General features: G+C 35.2%; 1 protein-coding gene and 1 long non-coding RNA gene across 3 annotated transcripts in view; one reads left to right on the top strand and one right to left on the bottom strand.

Annotated features, from left to right (window-relative positions):
* Positions 1 to 2,718, top strand: part of LOC132360654 (uncharacterized) — a 79,037-nt gene extending 76,319 nt beyond the window's left edge. The window contains exon 3 of one of the 2 annotated variants that reach the window (XR_009501147.1): positions 2,666 to 2,718. This is a non-coding gene — a long non-coding RNA (uncharacterized LOC132360654). The remainder of the gene's footprint in view (positions 1 to 2,665) is intronic. The other variant, XR_009501146.1, reaches the window with a different exon arrangement.
* The window catches only part of LRRC9 (leucine rich repeat containing 9), a 95,062-nt gene that overhangs the window by 46,684 nt on the left and 32,062 nt on the right, over positions 1 to 16,316 (bottom strand). The window contains exons 13-17 of the mRNA XM_059915736.1: positions 15,292 to 15,424; positions 13,041 to 13,163; positions 12,307 to 12,422; positions 5,866 to 6,078; positions 715 to 834 (exon numbers count right to left, since the gene is read on the bottom strand). Of these exons, the coding sequence (XP_059771719.1) occupies positions 715 to 834; positions 5,866 to 6,078; positions 12,307 to 12,422; positions 13,041 to 13,163; positions 15,292 to 15,424 (705 nt within the window). The remainder of the gene's footprint in view (positions 1 to 714; positions 835 to 5,865; positions 6,079 to 12,306; positions 12,423 to 13,040; positions 13,164 to 15,291; positions 15,425 to 16,316) is intronic.

The following is a 16,316-nucleotide window of genomic DNA, read 5'->3' as shown; positions in this document are numbered from 1 at the left end:
GAGCAAGAGCTGAGAATGATGATATATTCTGAAAAGGTATGTCAGTGACTTGGGACCTATGGAAACAGGGGGTGCTGGGTTGGAGTTCTGGGACCCATATGTAATTATTTTTGTTATATGACATATAACAGGGAAAACAAAAGCCAGATAAGATCCATACCTGAGTGTGCATGTGTATTACTGTATTTGTCCTTGATTTATAAGAAGGCAAACACAAATCAAATGAGATCTATGTGTGTGATGCGGGTAGAAAGGACAAGGCAGAGAGAAAGAGAACTAACCATATGGATAATGAACAGATGGGAAGACTTGACAACATTAGCTGTGAAGTGGTAAACTAGAAAGTGAGGAAGAAATAAAGACTAACAATAAGGAGAAAAAAAAGAGTGAGAAAAAAAGAGCAGAAGAAATTGGAAATGACACTTTACAAATGACATTTAAAAAACAGGTCTGGAGTAGTTTTACATTTATTTTCAAGTAGCTAGAAATCAGATATGACCACAGGTGTATATTTGGTTTGTAAACAGAATCTAAATCTAAGGCCTATTTTAGAGAAAGTAACATACTATATATATAGTTTATGTATGTTTTGTTCCTGAATTGGGCTGTATAATCTTTAATATGGTATATGTGAGGTCTAAATTACAAAAATAATTTATTCATTAAATTAATAATTTTATTTTACTTAAATAATTTCAAAAAGACAGTTCTTACCAGGTGGTATACATCATCTAAACAAGTAAATTCATTAAAGCTGATATTAAGTTTTCGTAGTCCTGTTAACTTGGAGAGATCTCTCAATTTACTCAAGCTGTTTCCATGTAGATTCAGACTCTGAAGTAAAATAAAATGTAAATAAAAAATAAGAGATTATATCCCAATTATAGCTATTTAAATAACATTAAGAGAGAGCCAATGAGAAAAAAATATAATTTTGAAAGTATAGTCTGATTTTATAATCTGATTTTAAAAGGTATAGTTTCTAATAGCAGCATTGCATCTGGTTCTTGATTAATTTGATCTTCCACTTGCTCTAAGTTTATCAATAATCGGCATGAAATTCTTTTTAGAAAATGGTTAAATATTTTTGTTGTGATATTCATTAGGGCAGACCTATTTCTCAGGCTAGTGAACAGTGTAGGCCCTAAAGATTTTGGGTATTGGCTAGGTTGCCTCGCAAGAGAAAGGATGGCAAGGATACATCCTGATTACAGGAAACCATATGAGGGCACTGGACTAAGGAAGAAAGGCTGAGGGTGTTAAAGTGGGAGACACAACATCAAAGAAGGAATTGGGAGAGTGTCTAAGACAGTTTCTACATCAGAATTTGGCCCAGATTTTCCCTGCCCATTTGATCCTGGGCTGTATAAAAATGAATGTTATTATATTTTTATATTTAGGGGAGACCATGATGTCTACATAATTTTTCTCTTTAAACTATACCATTGTGAATGGTATCAAATGAAGATTTATGTATAGTCTACAAAATAAATAGTGGCACAAGAAAATGTCAATATAATTGACCACACTATTCACAACAAATGGGTATCATGATAAGATCAGGTTTCTACCTCCCAACCCTCTTCACTTACCACCACCATCTTATACCCTATTATACTGTGGACATAACTAAATTCCTGGCAGGGAGAAACAATTGAATGTCAAATAGTTATCAAAACTTTGCTAAAATTAAGAAGGGCCAATTTGTGCAGACTAGTTTACAGGTCACATATGACAGATTCTACAGATACCTTACACTTAACATGTTCACAATTGAATTCATCATCTTCTCTTATCTGCTTGGCAGTCCATATTTTCAATCCTGATTAAGAGTTTCACTATCTAACATATTGTTGATCATCCGTTTCCCCTCTTTTCTATATACATTTGATTCTAGAAATGTTTCTTAAACCAACCGCTCCATACCATCACCACTACAGTGCCTTTGTTCGGACTATTATTTGTCCTTTGGACTACTACAATAGTTTCTACTGGATTTCTATACCACCAGTCTGACCACAGTTAAATCTAACCACAAGCTATCAATGTTAGGGTCTTTAAAAACAGAGAGCCTATTCCCTAAACAAAAGAATGTAAACTTATAAATTTGCCTTCTGAAATCCATCTTAATGTGGCTATAACCTCTTATTCTTCCAGCCACAGCCTCATGTATCTTCTTTGTATTCCAACCTACACCTATACTTCCACTGTCACACACCCTATGTTCTAGTCACACTGAATTCCTCAGTGTTCCCTGAAGACACCAGGATCTTTCAAAACCATGTGCTTATAGATAAAGTATTTCCTCTGCTTGGAAGACAAAAACAATGAAATCTCTCATATCCTTCAAAAATCCACAAAAAACCCACCTCTTTCTGTGGACCTCTCCCAGCAACTCCAAACTTCCTGTATTTGTTTCCATATCTGTCTCCTCCACTGAAATAATATCCTTGGGGCAGGGAAAATAACTTATTCATTGAACCCCCAATACTTACTTCATTGCCTAAAATACAGCAAATCTCAGTAAATGCTAAATGAATAAATCAGTGCAAAAGCCAGACATAACTGACAACTCTAATTTTCAGTATTTACTTGTGCTGTAAGAGAATATAAAATTATGTTACTCTGGGTTTTTTATTTCTACATATTTTATTTATTTTTATAGATGTCCTCATAAAACTCGACCTAGTGGGGATAACTGAAAAGAAAATAAGAGGTATGTACCCTCCCCTCAGTTTCTCTTACAGTAACGGCACAAAGAATGGAGAACAAAGGGTGTGATATCTAAATATCCTTCTTCTAATATTTAGTATTCTTACTAGAAACCCTAGAAAATTTGCTGGCTTTTAAGCAATACAGGCAAATTTAAGATGAAAAAGCCCCTCCATTCTTCTGTTATGCGTGTTGACCAAATTAATACAGTCAGGTGGAGGTCACAAGCTGGCCAAGATATTCTGAAGTCTTAACTCTCCTCTCTGTTTCTTATCACAAACCAAAGATAATAAAAAAGACCTACCTTCTGGTGCTGTTTTTTTTTTTTTTTTTTTTTTTTTACTTTTATTTAATCCCTTTAAATCTATAGGAATACATGTTCTAGAAGCTCAGTCCAATCAGAGCACATTCATTTATTAAACCTTTCATTACTGAAGCTTTATTATCAAGAATTCATTACTCAAATATGAAATCTTGACAATATAGTTCAGAAACAATTTTTCCATGCTGTCAGCTGGAAGATTGCTCCTGTAATAAGTATACTGCACACTTATGATAAAGGTGGTGACATTGCCATTATGTTATGAAGTTTTCCTTCCTCTCTAATAATAATCCTCTAAGGTAACGACAATCTCCTAGACTTGAAGATTTGGTGGATAATGCTAACACAGTTTTACCAAAGCAATCCCATAAACTTTCCTAAAAAAGTGTTTCAAATATTTTTAGAAGCAGGCTGAAAACTGTTGACCTCACTTATTATTTTAAAAAATATTTTTTGCTTTCTCTTCCTGTTTCACACAATCACTTGAGAAAAAACTGTCATCATAAACAATGGATTTAGAAATGTAACGATGGAGCAAAGTAATTGACTTTCAAGATAAAAATCATTTCTGAATTTTTATCTGTACCTTAGCTTTCAGTGCATGCATAGAAAGATAGTGTCATGTAAGAATAATTTGTCTTCTTAAGTATTCTTATCAATTTATCAGTTAATATCAATTTGTTTACTACTTCTGCAGGTTCAAGCAAACAACCCACTTTCTTTGTTAAGAACCACTCAGACATTCTGTTTTAAAACAAGTAACTAATGAGTATCTCATGTGTGCTAGGTATTGTGCTAGATAATGGCAGAGTTGATGCCAGTCCACTCAGTGTTTATGAGTAAATTAGAAAAAGGCATCCTTACCTCAAGACACCTTTATTTTCCAGCTTTTAGAAAATTGTTGCAATAGGCTGATTTTGTTAGTAAAAGAAATTTTACCAACAGTCATCAAAAAATTGTTGTAGTAAATATACTACTCTTATTTGAAAGTTGCCCCTTAGGTGTGGCCCTTTTGTTCAGTGTACACTGCACAATCTTATATTGTTGCCCTCATGCTGGGAATATAAATGACTAAGAACAGCCATAATCTCTGCCCCTGTGGAATTTATAGTTTAGGAAGGATACAAAGCATATGACAAAGGAATCTTACTTAGATTCTTATCTAGACCTAGAGGTAAGAGAAGGATTTAATGCTTAAGTATAGATCAAAAATATGTGTGGGAGTTAACTAGGAGAAACAGGGTCAGGGGAGAACATTCCATGCAGGAGTACAGTGCAGGAGTACAGTACAAGTGCAGAGGCTCTGTGTGGCTGCAAACGGTACATTAAAGAAACAAAAAGGAGGCTGAGCATACATTGCTAAAGGGAGGGTAATATGAGAAGAGTGTGGAAAGACAGGCCAGGGACCAGGTCATGCAAAACCTTATAGGCCATATTAAGGACTCTGGTTTTATTTTTAAAACAATGGAAAATCATTTGAGCATTTCAAATAGGAGTAGTGAGGGATGACAAATCAGACTTGCATTTTGAAAAGACTCCTCTCACTTCAACATGGAGAATGGGTTGTGGCCTTAAAGCGGAAGCTGGACAAGGCCTCTTTTGCATAGCTCTAGTAGGCATGTACCTCCCCCACCCCCCAACACACAGACACACACACCTTGTATTGAGTTATGGTCAAGTTATAGAGTGAATGGCATCCAAAGAGCACATTAACAGAATATAATGTGCATGGTGCCTCCTGGAGTTGTGTAGTAGCCCTATGGAAGTAGTCTAGGTCGGAGATAAAGGGAGTTTGGACAGAATGGTAGCAGATTTGAAATGGACAGATTGAGAGTCAAGATATAGAGGGAGGCTTAATATCTCAATAGAATTTCCTCAGTGTAAAGTAAGTTGCTTCGATAAGTTACTCAAATTCTGTTGATTAATTTTGTAAAGATAAAACTCCTGTATTCTATGTTGATTGGTCCTGGAAACTGTTTTGAAACTTACTATCTTAATCAGTTAAAGAGAGTTTATTTGTTATTCAGGAATGAAATTCCTTGCAAATTACAAGGCTACCTCTAGACCTCCACTGTCCTCTATGATAGCCACTAGCCACATGGGGCTATTGAGCACTTGAACTGTGTCTGAACTGAAATGTGCTGTGAGTGTAAAATATACTCCAGGTTTCAGAGACTTAGCATGAAACTATCTGTTAATGAATCTTCATATTGCCTGTATGTTGAAATGATAATATTTGGGATATATTGAGTTAATTATAATATATTATTAAAATTGATCTTACCTTTTAATTTTAAATCTTTAAAAATGTGGCTAGGGCTTCCCTGGTGGCGCAGTGGTTGAGAATCTGCCTGCCAATGCAGGGGACACGCGTTCGAGCCCTGGTCTGGGAAGATCCCACATGCCACGGAGCAACTGGGCCCGTGAGCCACAACTACTGAGCCTGCGTGTCTGGAGCCTGTGCTCCGCAACAAGAGGCCGCGATAGTGAGAGGCCTGCGCACCGCGATGAAGAGTGGCCCCCGCCTGCCACAACTAGTGAAAGCCCTCACACAGAAACGAAGACCCAACACAGCCATAAATTAAAAAAAAAAAAAAAAAAAATGTGGCTAATACAAAATTCAAAATTACATATATGGTTCATATTATATTACTACTGGACAACACTGATCTGTAGAAGAAAAGGGCTGGGCACTTTTAAGCATGCCCGGCATGGACAGCATGCTGCCTGGCATCATCAGATAGGTGGTTTAATATCTTTAGATTTCATGCGATAGATTCTGACCAAATTCAAGGTTCGTGTCCCCAAATTTTATTCCTCATAATACTCACCACAATATGACTGTAAATGCTAGTGTTGGCAAGGGAAAGTATTGTTTTATCATCCAAGCTAATAAGTTTTGGTCTGGGCTTGATCCTGGGATCCATTTTTATAACTTCATCATCAAATTTCAAATCCTGGGACAATACTGATCCTTCTGAATTTTTTTTGCTTTCTTCTAGGATAACATTGTTGAATGCAGAAAATAAAGAGTGAGCCTTGACCTAAAAAATTTATTAAAAATGTTGAAAATTTGGTTGCTGTATCTATCATTTTGAAAAAGAAACAGGCTATGTAGGAAAGATGAATTAACTTTTTTTCCTGTTATATAGTAATATCTATGATGAGTATCACATTAGGAAATCTATGATAGTAGATTAAAATTGTGTCCTCCTGCTGAAAATTCCTTAAAACTAGCAAAAGACAATTTAAAAATATTTTATAACAGTGGAGAGGGTACCAACAAAAGACTAAAAATTGTGAGATATAAATCAGAAGGGACTGAACTGATAGACAAATAGGAGCAGAAATGTAACCTGCAGCCAAAATATGTGCAAGAGATAACCACTTCAAAGAGCAGATCCCAAGAAACTTGATGTTCAGAGTGAACAAATAAAATAGCAGGAGGATGCTCTAGGTAATTATCAGGCAACTAAGTAATTATCATAAGAACTGTGGATGAATGGGCAAAAACAACATGAACAAACAGAAATGGCTCTAGAAAAAACCAAAATGGTCCCTAAGAGAATTTTTTTTTTACTTTTTCATTTTATATTTATTTATTTATTTTGGCTGCACCAGGTCCTATTTGCAGCGCGCGTGATCTTCATTGCAGCATGCGGGATCTTTAGTTGCGGCACGTGAACCCTCAGTTGCAGCATGCATGTGGGATCTAGTTCCCCAACCAGGGATCGAACCCGGGCCTCCTGTGTTGGGAGCATGGAGTCTTACTCACTGGACCACCAGGGAAGTCCCCATAAGAGAATTTTTTAAAATCTGGGAGAACAAAGCATCTATAAAAGAATAGGCTGCTGTAGAAAAGAATAGGGTAAATGCTTTGAAGTCAAAATAAAAACAATTAGAAATAGAAAATATTCAATAAACGTTCTGAGAAACCAAATGGGTACGACAGCAAATCAAATTAGCAAGTGGAAGCTAATATTGAGGACATCTTCCAGAACACAGAATTTAAAAACAGAAATGTAAATACAAGAGAAAAAAAAATTAAAATACATGCAGGATCAGTTCAGAATGTCCAGTGTTTAACAAACGGAGGTTCCAGAGGGCTTAACAGAGAATGGAAGAGAAGAAATGATCAAGGAATTAAGAGAAAGAAACTTCCCAGAGGTGACGAAAGAACTGAATATTCCGATTAAAAGAGCTCATGAAGTGGCAAGCAGAAGGATGATGGAGCTCTTTGCCAACATCACTGAAGTCAGTCACAACAGCCAGGGACTTGGCCTCACTACTTCTTGTTATTTCAGTTATTCTGTTTTCTGTTTGTTCGGATTTCTGTGTCTTTTACTGAAAGCATATTTGACTGATACAATCCGCTTCATAACCATATAAAATATAAATGCCCAGAACTATACTTAACAAGAAATGTTTAAGACGTATATAAAGGAAAATGTGGGAGAGGACTTGAGTAAATGGAATAACTTATCATGTTCCTGGATGAGAGGCCCAATACTACAAAGTAGTCAGTTTGCCCCAAATTAAATTTAAATTCAATACAATCACAATCAAATCCTAATAGGACTTTTAAATAGAACTTAACAAACCGTTTCTAAATTTTATTTGGAAAGGAAAATGTTCAAGAATAGCCAAGAATTAAAAAAAAATATAAGTGGGGACAGGGGAAGAGAATTTGCCCTATCACATATCAAAACATATCATCAGGTTGTAATAACCAAAATAATGTGGTAGGTGTCCAAGATTAGACAGAGAGATCAATGGAATAGAAATAGAAGGATCTATAAATAGACCCCTTATATATGAAAATAATTTTAATGATAGCTAATATTTCAAAATAGAGTAAAAAAGATGATGCTTGGTCCATTTTTAAGGATAAAATTATTTGACCCCCCCCCACCTCACACAGAATAAAACAATTTCTAGATAGAATTAAAAAGCTAAAAGTTTTAGGTACTTCCCTGGTGGTCCAGTGGTAAAGGATCCGCCTTCCAATGCAGGGGACGTGGGTTTGATCCCTGGTCGGGGAACTAAGATCCCACATGCAGTGGGGCCAGCTAAGCCCATGCGCCACAACTACTGAGCCCGGGCACCTCAACTAGAGAGCCACCTGCCACAACTACAGAGCCCATGCGCCCTGGAGCCCGTGCGCCACAACTAGAGAAGAGAAAACCCGCACGCCACAACTGGAGAAGAGAAAACCTGCACGCCACAACTAGAGAAGAGAAAACCCACACGCCACAACTAGTGAGAAGCCCGCACACCGCAACGAAAGAAGAGCCCGTGCACCGCAACAAAAGATCCCACATGCCTCAACAAAGATCCCGTGTACTGCAACTAAGACCCAATGCAGCCAAAAAAAAAAAGCTAAAATTTTTAGAACAACCTATATTAGTATTGGAAGAAAATAAAGGAGAATATTTATATAAGCCTTATGAAATGACACATAAAATTCAGAATCCATAATGTAAAAGATGGAGAGATCTGATCTCTTAAAAATTAACTTGTAAATTACAAATGAAAATGACAAATACTTTTTTTGCTACAAATAAAATGAAAATACAAGTGACAGAAAACATTTGCAATATATATAAAAGATAAAGGATTAATATCTAGAATGCATATAAAGATTTTTCCAATCAATATGAAAAAGATTGAGTCCAACAGAAAATGGTCAAAGGATATAACAGCTGATTCATAAAACTATAAATAATCTATAAGAACATGAAAGGGTAAAATATCCTTTCTTTGGCCATCAGATATAAACAAAAAGATTGATAATACCTGTGTTGGTAAAGATGTAAAGAAACAAGCACTGTCACACACTGTTGGAAATTTATAAAATGGTTCAACTTCTGTAAAGAGTACTGGCAAAATCTATCAAAATTAAAACACATATATTCATATATCCTTTGACTAGCCAATTCTTCTACAAATATGTGCTGCAGAAAAACTTCCATATTTGTATGGAAGATGCATCTGCAATGATACTCACTGAAATATTGTTTTAAATAGTAATAAAATTGGAGACAACCTATGTTTCATCAACAGGGGAACAGTCAAATAAATCACAGTTTAACTGAATAGTATGAAGTCACCAAAAGACTGAAGTATAGACCTATATGTACTGAAGTGAAATTTGTCCAAAACATATTGTTAAAGGCAAAAATTTACAGAATACTTAGAACTTGACTCTACTACGTAAAATGGTATATGTTGTTATATGTGTAAATGCACAGAAAAAAAGATTGAAAGCAAACCCACAAAGCTATTAAAAGGGGATGCCTTCATGAAAGGGAGTGGTGCTGGGATTGAGGTGAAAGCAGATTTTCGTGTTTATTCTATATTCTTCAATACAGTTTGAATCTTTTCCAGTGAGACTACAGTTATATATTACTCATGTAATATATTTGCATGATAAAATATTTAGGTGTCATAATGATTTGTTTTGAAAATTAAGTCCTTTAAAGAATAATCATTTTATACTTATATATAGGCATACCTTGTTTTATTGTGTTTTGGTTTATTGCCATTTTTTACAAATTGAAGACATCAAGCAAGTCTATCGGTGCTATTTTTCCAACAGCATTTGCTCACTTCATGTCTCTGTGTCACATTTGGTAATTCTCATAATATTTCAAACTTTTTCATTATTATTATATTTGTTATGGTGATCTGTGATCTGTGATGTTACTATTGTAATTGTTTTGGGGTGCCACAAATCATGCTCATATAAGATGGTGAACTTAATAAATGTTGTGTGTGTTCTGACTACTCCACTGACCAGCCATTTCCCTGTCTCTCTCCCTCTCTTTGGGCCTCTCTATTACCTGAGACAAGACAGTCTTAAAATAAGGCCAGTTAGTAAGCTTACAATGGCCTCTAAGTGTTCAAGTGAAAGGACGAGTCACATACCTCTCATTTTAAATCAAAAGCTAGAAATGACTAAGTTTAGTGAAGAAGGCATGCTGAACGCTGAGATGAGCTGAAAACTAGGCCTCCTGCTCCAAACAGTTAGCCAAGTTGTGAATGCAAAGGAAAAGTTCTTGAAGAAAATTAAAAGTGCTACTCCAGTGAACACATGAATGATAAGAAAGTGAAACAGTCTTATTACTGATATGGAAAAAGATTTAGTGCTCTGGATAGAAGATCAAACCAGCCACAACATTCCCTTAAGTCAAAGCCTAATCCAGAGCAAGGCCCTAACTCTCTTCAATTCTATGAAGGCTGAGAGAGGTGAGGAAACTGCAGAAGAAAAGTTTGAAACTAGCAGAGGTTGGTTCAATGCAGTTCAAGGAAAGAAGCCTTCTCCATAACATAGAAGTGGCAAGGTGAAGCAGCAAGTACTGATGTAGAAGCTGCAGCAAGTTATCCAGAAGATACAGCTAAGATCATTAATGAAGGTCGCTACACTAAAAAATAGATTTTCAATGTAGATGAAACAGCTTTATATAGAAGATGCCATCTAGGGCTTTCATAGCCAAAAAGGAGAAGTCAGTGTCTGGCTTCAGAGCTTCAAAGGACAGGCTGAGTCTCTTGTTAGGGGCTCTTTTAGTTGAAGCCAATGCTCATTTACCATTTTGAAAATCTTGGGGCCCTTAAATGCTAAATCTACTCTGCCTGTGCTCTATAAATGGGACAACAAAACGTGGATGACAGCACATTTGTTTACAACATGGTTTGCTGAATATTTTAAGCCCACTGTCTAGACCTACTGCTCAGAAAAAAAAAGATTCCTTTTAAAATACTACTGCTCATTGACAATGCACCTGGTCACCCAAGAGCTCTGATGGAGATGTACAATGAGATTTATGTTGTTTTTGTGCTTGCTAACATAATATCCTTTCTGCAGCCCATGGATTAAGGACTAATTTCAAATTTCAAGTCTTATTATTTAAGAAATACATTTCATAAGGCTATAGCTGCCATAGACAGAGATTCTTCTGATGGATCTGGGAAAAGGAAATTGAAAACTGTTTGGAAAGGATTTACCATTCTAGATGTCATTAAGAACATTCATGATTCAGAAAGAGGTCAAAATATCAACGTTAACAGGAGTTTGGAAGAAGTTGATTCCAACCCTCATGGATGACTTTGAGGGGTTCAAGACTTCAGTGGAGGAAGTATTGGCAGATATGGTGGAAATAGCAAGAGAACTAGACGTAAAGCCTGAAGATATGACTGAATTACTGCAATCTCATGAGAAAACCTTACAGATGAGGAGTTGCTTCTTGTGGATGAGCAAAGAAAGTGGTTTCTTGAGATGGAATCCACTCCTTGTGAAGATGCTGTGAAGATTGTTGAAGTGACAGCAAAGGATTTAGAATATTACATAAACTTAGTTGATAAAGCAGTGGCAGGATTTGAGAGGACTGGCTCCAATTCTGAAAGAAGTTCTGTGGGTAAAATGCTATCAAACAGCACTGCAATGCTACAGAGAAATCAATCGTGAAAGAAAAAGTCAATTGATGTGGCAAACTTCATTGTTGTCTTATTTTAAGGAATTGTCATGGCCACCCGTTACCTTCAGCAACCACCACCCTGATCAGTCAGCAGCCATCACCGTGGAGGCAAGATCCTCCGCCAGCAGAAAGATTATGACTCACTGAAGGCTCAGATGACGAGTAACATTTTTTAGCAATGAAGTATACTTTTTTTTTATTAAGGTATGTATATATATTTTTTAGACGTAATGCTGTTTCACACTTAATAGACTACAGTATAGTGTAAAAATAACTTTTATATGCACTGGGAAACCAAAAAATTAGTGTGACTAACTTTACTGCAATAGTCACTTTATTGTAGTGGTCTGGAACTGAACCCACAATATTTCCGAGGTATGCCTGTATATATATTATAAACATAACATTAAGAGGCTTCAAATTACTGTTCTGTTCTCATTTAAGGAATTCCAGTTTTTAAAATGCATTCATGGGATTTCCCTGGTGGTCCAGTGGTAAAGAATCCGCCTTCCAATGCAGGGGACATGGGTTCGATCCCTGGTCAGGGAACTGAGATCCCACATGCCTGGGGCAACTAAGCCCACGCGCCACAACTACTGAGCTCGCATGCCTCAACTAGAGACCCTGCGTGCTGCAAACTACAGAGCCCTTGTGCCCTGAAGCCCATGTGCCACACAGAGAGAAGCCTGTGTGCCACAACAAAAGATCCTGCATGCCTCAACGATGATCCCGCGTGCCGCAACTAAGACCCACTGCAGCCAAAAAAATAAAGAAAAATTTTTAAAAATGCATTCATACCACTGTAATATACTCAAATTCTACGATGTATTCAGGCAAAACAAGGTCATGATCAAAGACAAACCACTTGTACTGCCGAATGCTGCAATCACAGTTTCTTTGTCCCATGATAGAATCTAGGGTAAAATAAAAAACAAAAACAAGCAAAACAAACATTCTTCAAAATGATATATAATATACTTTTTTCACCCTTACATTGATTAATAAACAACAAACTCAGTAAGTTCTAAATATTATGTCATTGAGGTTTTTTTCTCTTATATCTTCCCACCACTGTAGACAATTTCTTAATTCTATAAATACTAGTCACCCTTTCACTACAAAGACTAGTAGGGTTTAGTTTTATTCATCTCCTTTTCCTTTTCATACTTTTTCACTTTTCTATTCAATGTTTAGCCATATAGTTTTTGACAAATATATTACTTTTTTGTTGTTAAAAGTTGGGTGGGTTCTATTTTTTGAAATACATATATTATACATATATATATATATCTGTGTATATAAAACATAAAACAAACTTTTATTACAAAATAAAATATCTACACGCACACATATATAAATGTCACTGAAGTAGGAAATAGAAATATAGAAGTTCATTAGTAGCTAGGAACAGGTTTTTATAAAAAAGTTTATAAGTTTTGTTAGGTAGAGGTTAAACTGTAAGCATCTGTATTAAATGAAAATATTTTGTATTCAGAAAGATGAAAAAAGATTTATCTTCATGGCAGACATACTTAGTAAATATTTTTGAGGAATGAACACTGAATTAATCATTGGGTAGTTGGCTTGACTGATGGAGTCCTGATCACGAGCCTGAACACTCTGGCCAAGGAAAACCTTTGTAATCAGGAGGATGCCTAGTATGAAAAAACAATATGTTTTAACACTAATTCATTTGAATAATTTTCCAATATCATCTTCCTTATTGGCCCCAGACTTGACTGTATATTTTGTAAAGGTAGAGATCCTGGCTATCTTGTCTGCCACCGTAAAGCACACAGCACACTGCTTGATCCAAAATAGGAGCTCAATAAATATTTGTTGCATAAATAAAATGGTTATAAAAGAGAATTCCTGTGATTATATCAAGCAAAGCTTTACAGAGAAGGAAGAAGGAAAGAAGACAATATTTATCAATATTTTTATGAATTAATTTAAGAAAAGAAATTTGTTGTTCTTGTTAACTAGGTAAAAATTCATCTCTGTATCATCAGCACATAGCTTAGATCATAAGAGGCACTCAATATATGTCTACTGAATGGATGAACATTTCTTTTCCCTTTAGGTATTAAGGAACCTTGAAATTCACTAAATCCTAAGGATCTCTAGGAGTCACTGAATCCTATGAAACAACTTCTAATTACTATGCATAAAGTATTCAGATGACTTTTAAAAACTATGTACAAGTTATGAAATGTAAATTTGGAGAACCTAATTGTTTTAGAAAGTATATTCCAGAAGGATCAAGAAAAACATCATGGATATTTTTTTTTTTTTTTAAGATTTTTCTTGATGTGGACTATTGTTAAAGTCTTTATTGAATTTGTTACAATATTGCTTCTGTTTTATGCTTTGGTTTTTTGGCCACAAGGCATGTGGGATCTCAGCTCCCCCACCAGGGATCAAATCAGCACCCCCTGCAATGGAAGGTGAAGTATTAACAACTGGACTGCCAGGGAAGTCCCTGTCATGGATATTTCTTACATGAGAATGGAGAGGATGAGAAAAAAAGAAGCAAATGGTTTTTTCAAATAGGAGTTCTTTCTAGATTCAGTAATCTGCTTAATTTTCTGATTATTATTAACTGAATGAAAGACTGCAAAACACACATAATTTAGTTCAGCATGAATCATCTTATAACAGAGCTAGAGTCTGGAACCTAGAATATTACTTTTATAGAATTCAGTTAACCAGATTTCTGACTACCCAGTCTTCCGAAGGTTGCATAGTTGAGACCAAAGAATAGATGTCCCTTACTCCCTGACCTAATCAATTCTCTTTATTTTACATTCTTTGGTACTATGCATTATTCATAGTACAAATTCATCTTTGTAGCTCTTATTATAATTGTAATTTTACATTTATTTGGATATTATTGTTTGTAAGCACCATAGAGGAGAAACTGTCTAGTCTGTATTGACTAAATCCCTATCACCAACCAAATGCCTAATACCCAGTAAGCATTCAATAAATACTGGTGGAACTGAAGAATGAAAAGTGGAAGAGGGTGGGGCAAGAGAGGACATGATGAGCTGGTCTTTGTCCCCAGTTTGTGGGTACCTGGGAACCTCTCCCAGAAGTGTCCTACAAACTGACTCATGTACTTTTATTTACATATATTCAAGGTGCAAATAAAGTACTAATAACTGTGACTAAATTAAGATACCAAACATTTATCTTCTATAAGGCAACTTTAAAGCAATCCATACACTTCACAATTTGTCTTTAGCCAATTTTAGATTTATAACCAGGGTTTCTTATCATCTTATATTTTGATAATTAAGGACAAATAAGTCCTGCCTTCCCGAGTGCTTTATATAATGATGATCATATAAATAGGCCAAGTTCTCTTTTCTCTTTCCTATGAATTTGGGGTTTGTATGGTGATTGTGTGTGTGTGTGTGTGTGTGTGTGTGTGTATAACATGTACATAAATATGTTAAGTTTATTTTTAGGACACAACTTAATGAACAAAAGCAGATTATGAAAAGTGTTTATTTCATATAAGATGGATTAAATATGATTAACGAATAAGTCTCACACTATTGATGTTGCTGATAATAATCACTCAGTAAATATTTGTTGACTACCTGACTAAAGTAATAGATCAGAAAGTCATGTATCACTACACTGGTAAATACTAAATAAAATGCGTTTCAGAAAACCTCCCAGGTTGATAAAACCACGTATCAAAAATATGAAAATAATTAATGAATTTGAATACTTAGAACTTAAAAGTTCAGAAACACTGCATACTTGTATTACCATGTCTGAAGAGCTCATGCTCAAGAGAGTTTTTCTTCTCATCCTTGTACTTTTGCTGTAGAAATTCAATTCTGGGACACTCACATATACTTAGGCTGTTAGCAAGAATAACAGCTTCTTTTCTGAGAGGCAGCTGTAAAGAAAAACAAAGTATGAGTATTTTTACAAGATTGACAATACTTCAACTTTAGTAAGATGGTTTATCATTTTATGTTTATGTGTCTGTGCAAGGAAACTGCAGGTCAGACTCACTGAAAAGAAGTAGATAACCTTCAGGTGCAACTTTATTCTATAAAACCATTTATATATTTTAAATTTATATGCAAATAGATTTATGAAAAGTAATACAGAACAACATTTGTTCCTGTAAAACCAGCCAGAGTCAAAACTGACCACTCTGTGTGGTGCAGGAGCTATAGTTTTGCACATTTTCAAGGATACTCCACTAGCAACTGTGCAAATTCCAAAAAGAAAATTCTGTGGGAAATTACACTGAAGATTCTTATTTAAATAAATAAATAGTCTAATAATTGGTCTAATAATCTACATTATTTTCCAGATACATCTCATTGTGCTAATGCATGGAAATTTTAGTTTGCATTGTGATTAGAGTTATTTCTTTAAAAGTGTTTTATCAGAAATATTCATATTACTTGCTGTGAAAGCAGCTCTAAAAAACAAACAAAAATCTCTATTTTTAGCAGTAAAAAAAAAAAAACTAGACCTAAGAGAGATTATATGATCTATCCAAGGACTGAAGCAGAAATTGTCAAAGTCATGATTTGGACTCAGGTCTACTCCTCCTTTGCACTATCTTGGAGTTTTGAAATTATTACTAGCTTAATATTAGTAGCCAAATTATCTAAAATATATCTTTTATATAAATGCTGAATTGCCTATTTTCTTATTGAAACCTGTTATTGAAAGAGATTTAGAAAAATAAATACTAAAATGTGGCTCATCTGATCACAAATTCCACATTCTAGTAATTATAATCTCAGATTTTCCATGAACATCACTAAATA

This window comes from Balaenoptera ricei, chromosome 2, assembly GCF_028023285.1.
Source record: "Balaenoptera ricei isolate mBalRic1 chromosome 2, mBalRic1.hap2, whole genome shotgun sequence".
NCBI lineage: Eukaryota > Metazoa > Chordata > Mammalia > Artiodactyla > Balaenopteridae > Balaenoptera > Balaenoptera ricei.
This window is presented reverse-complemented; position numbering and strand designations above follow the sequence as displayed.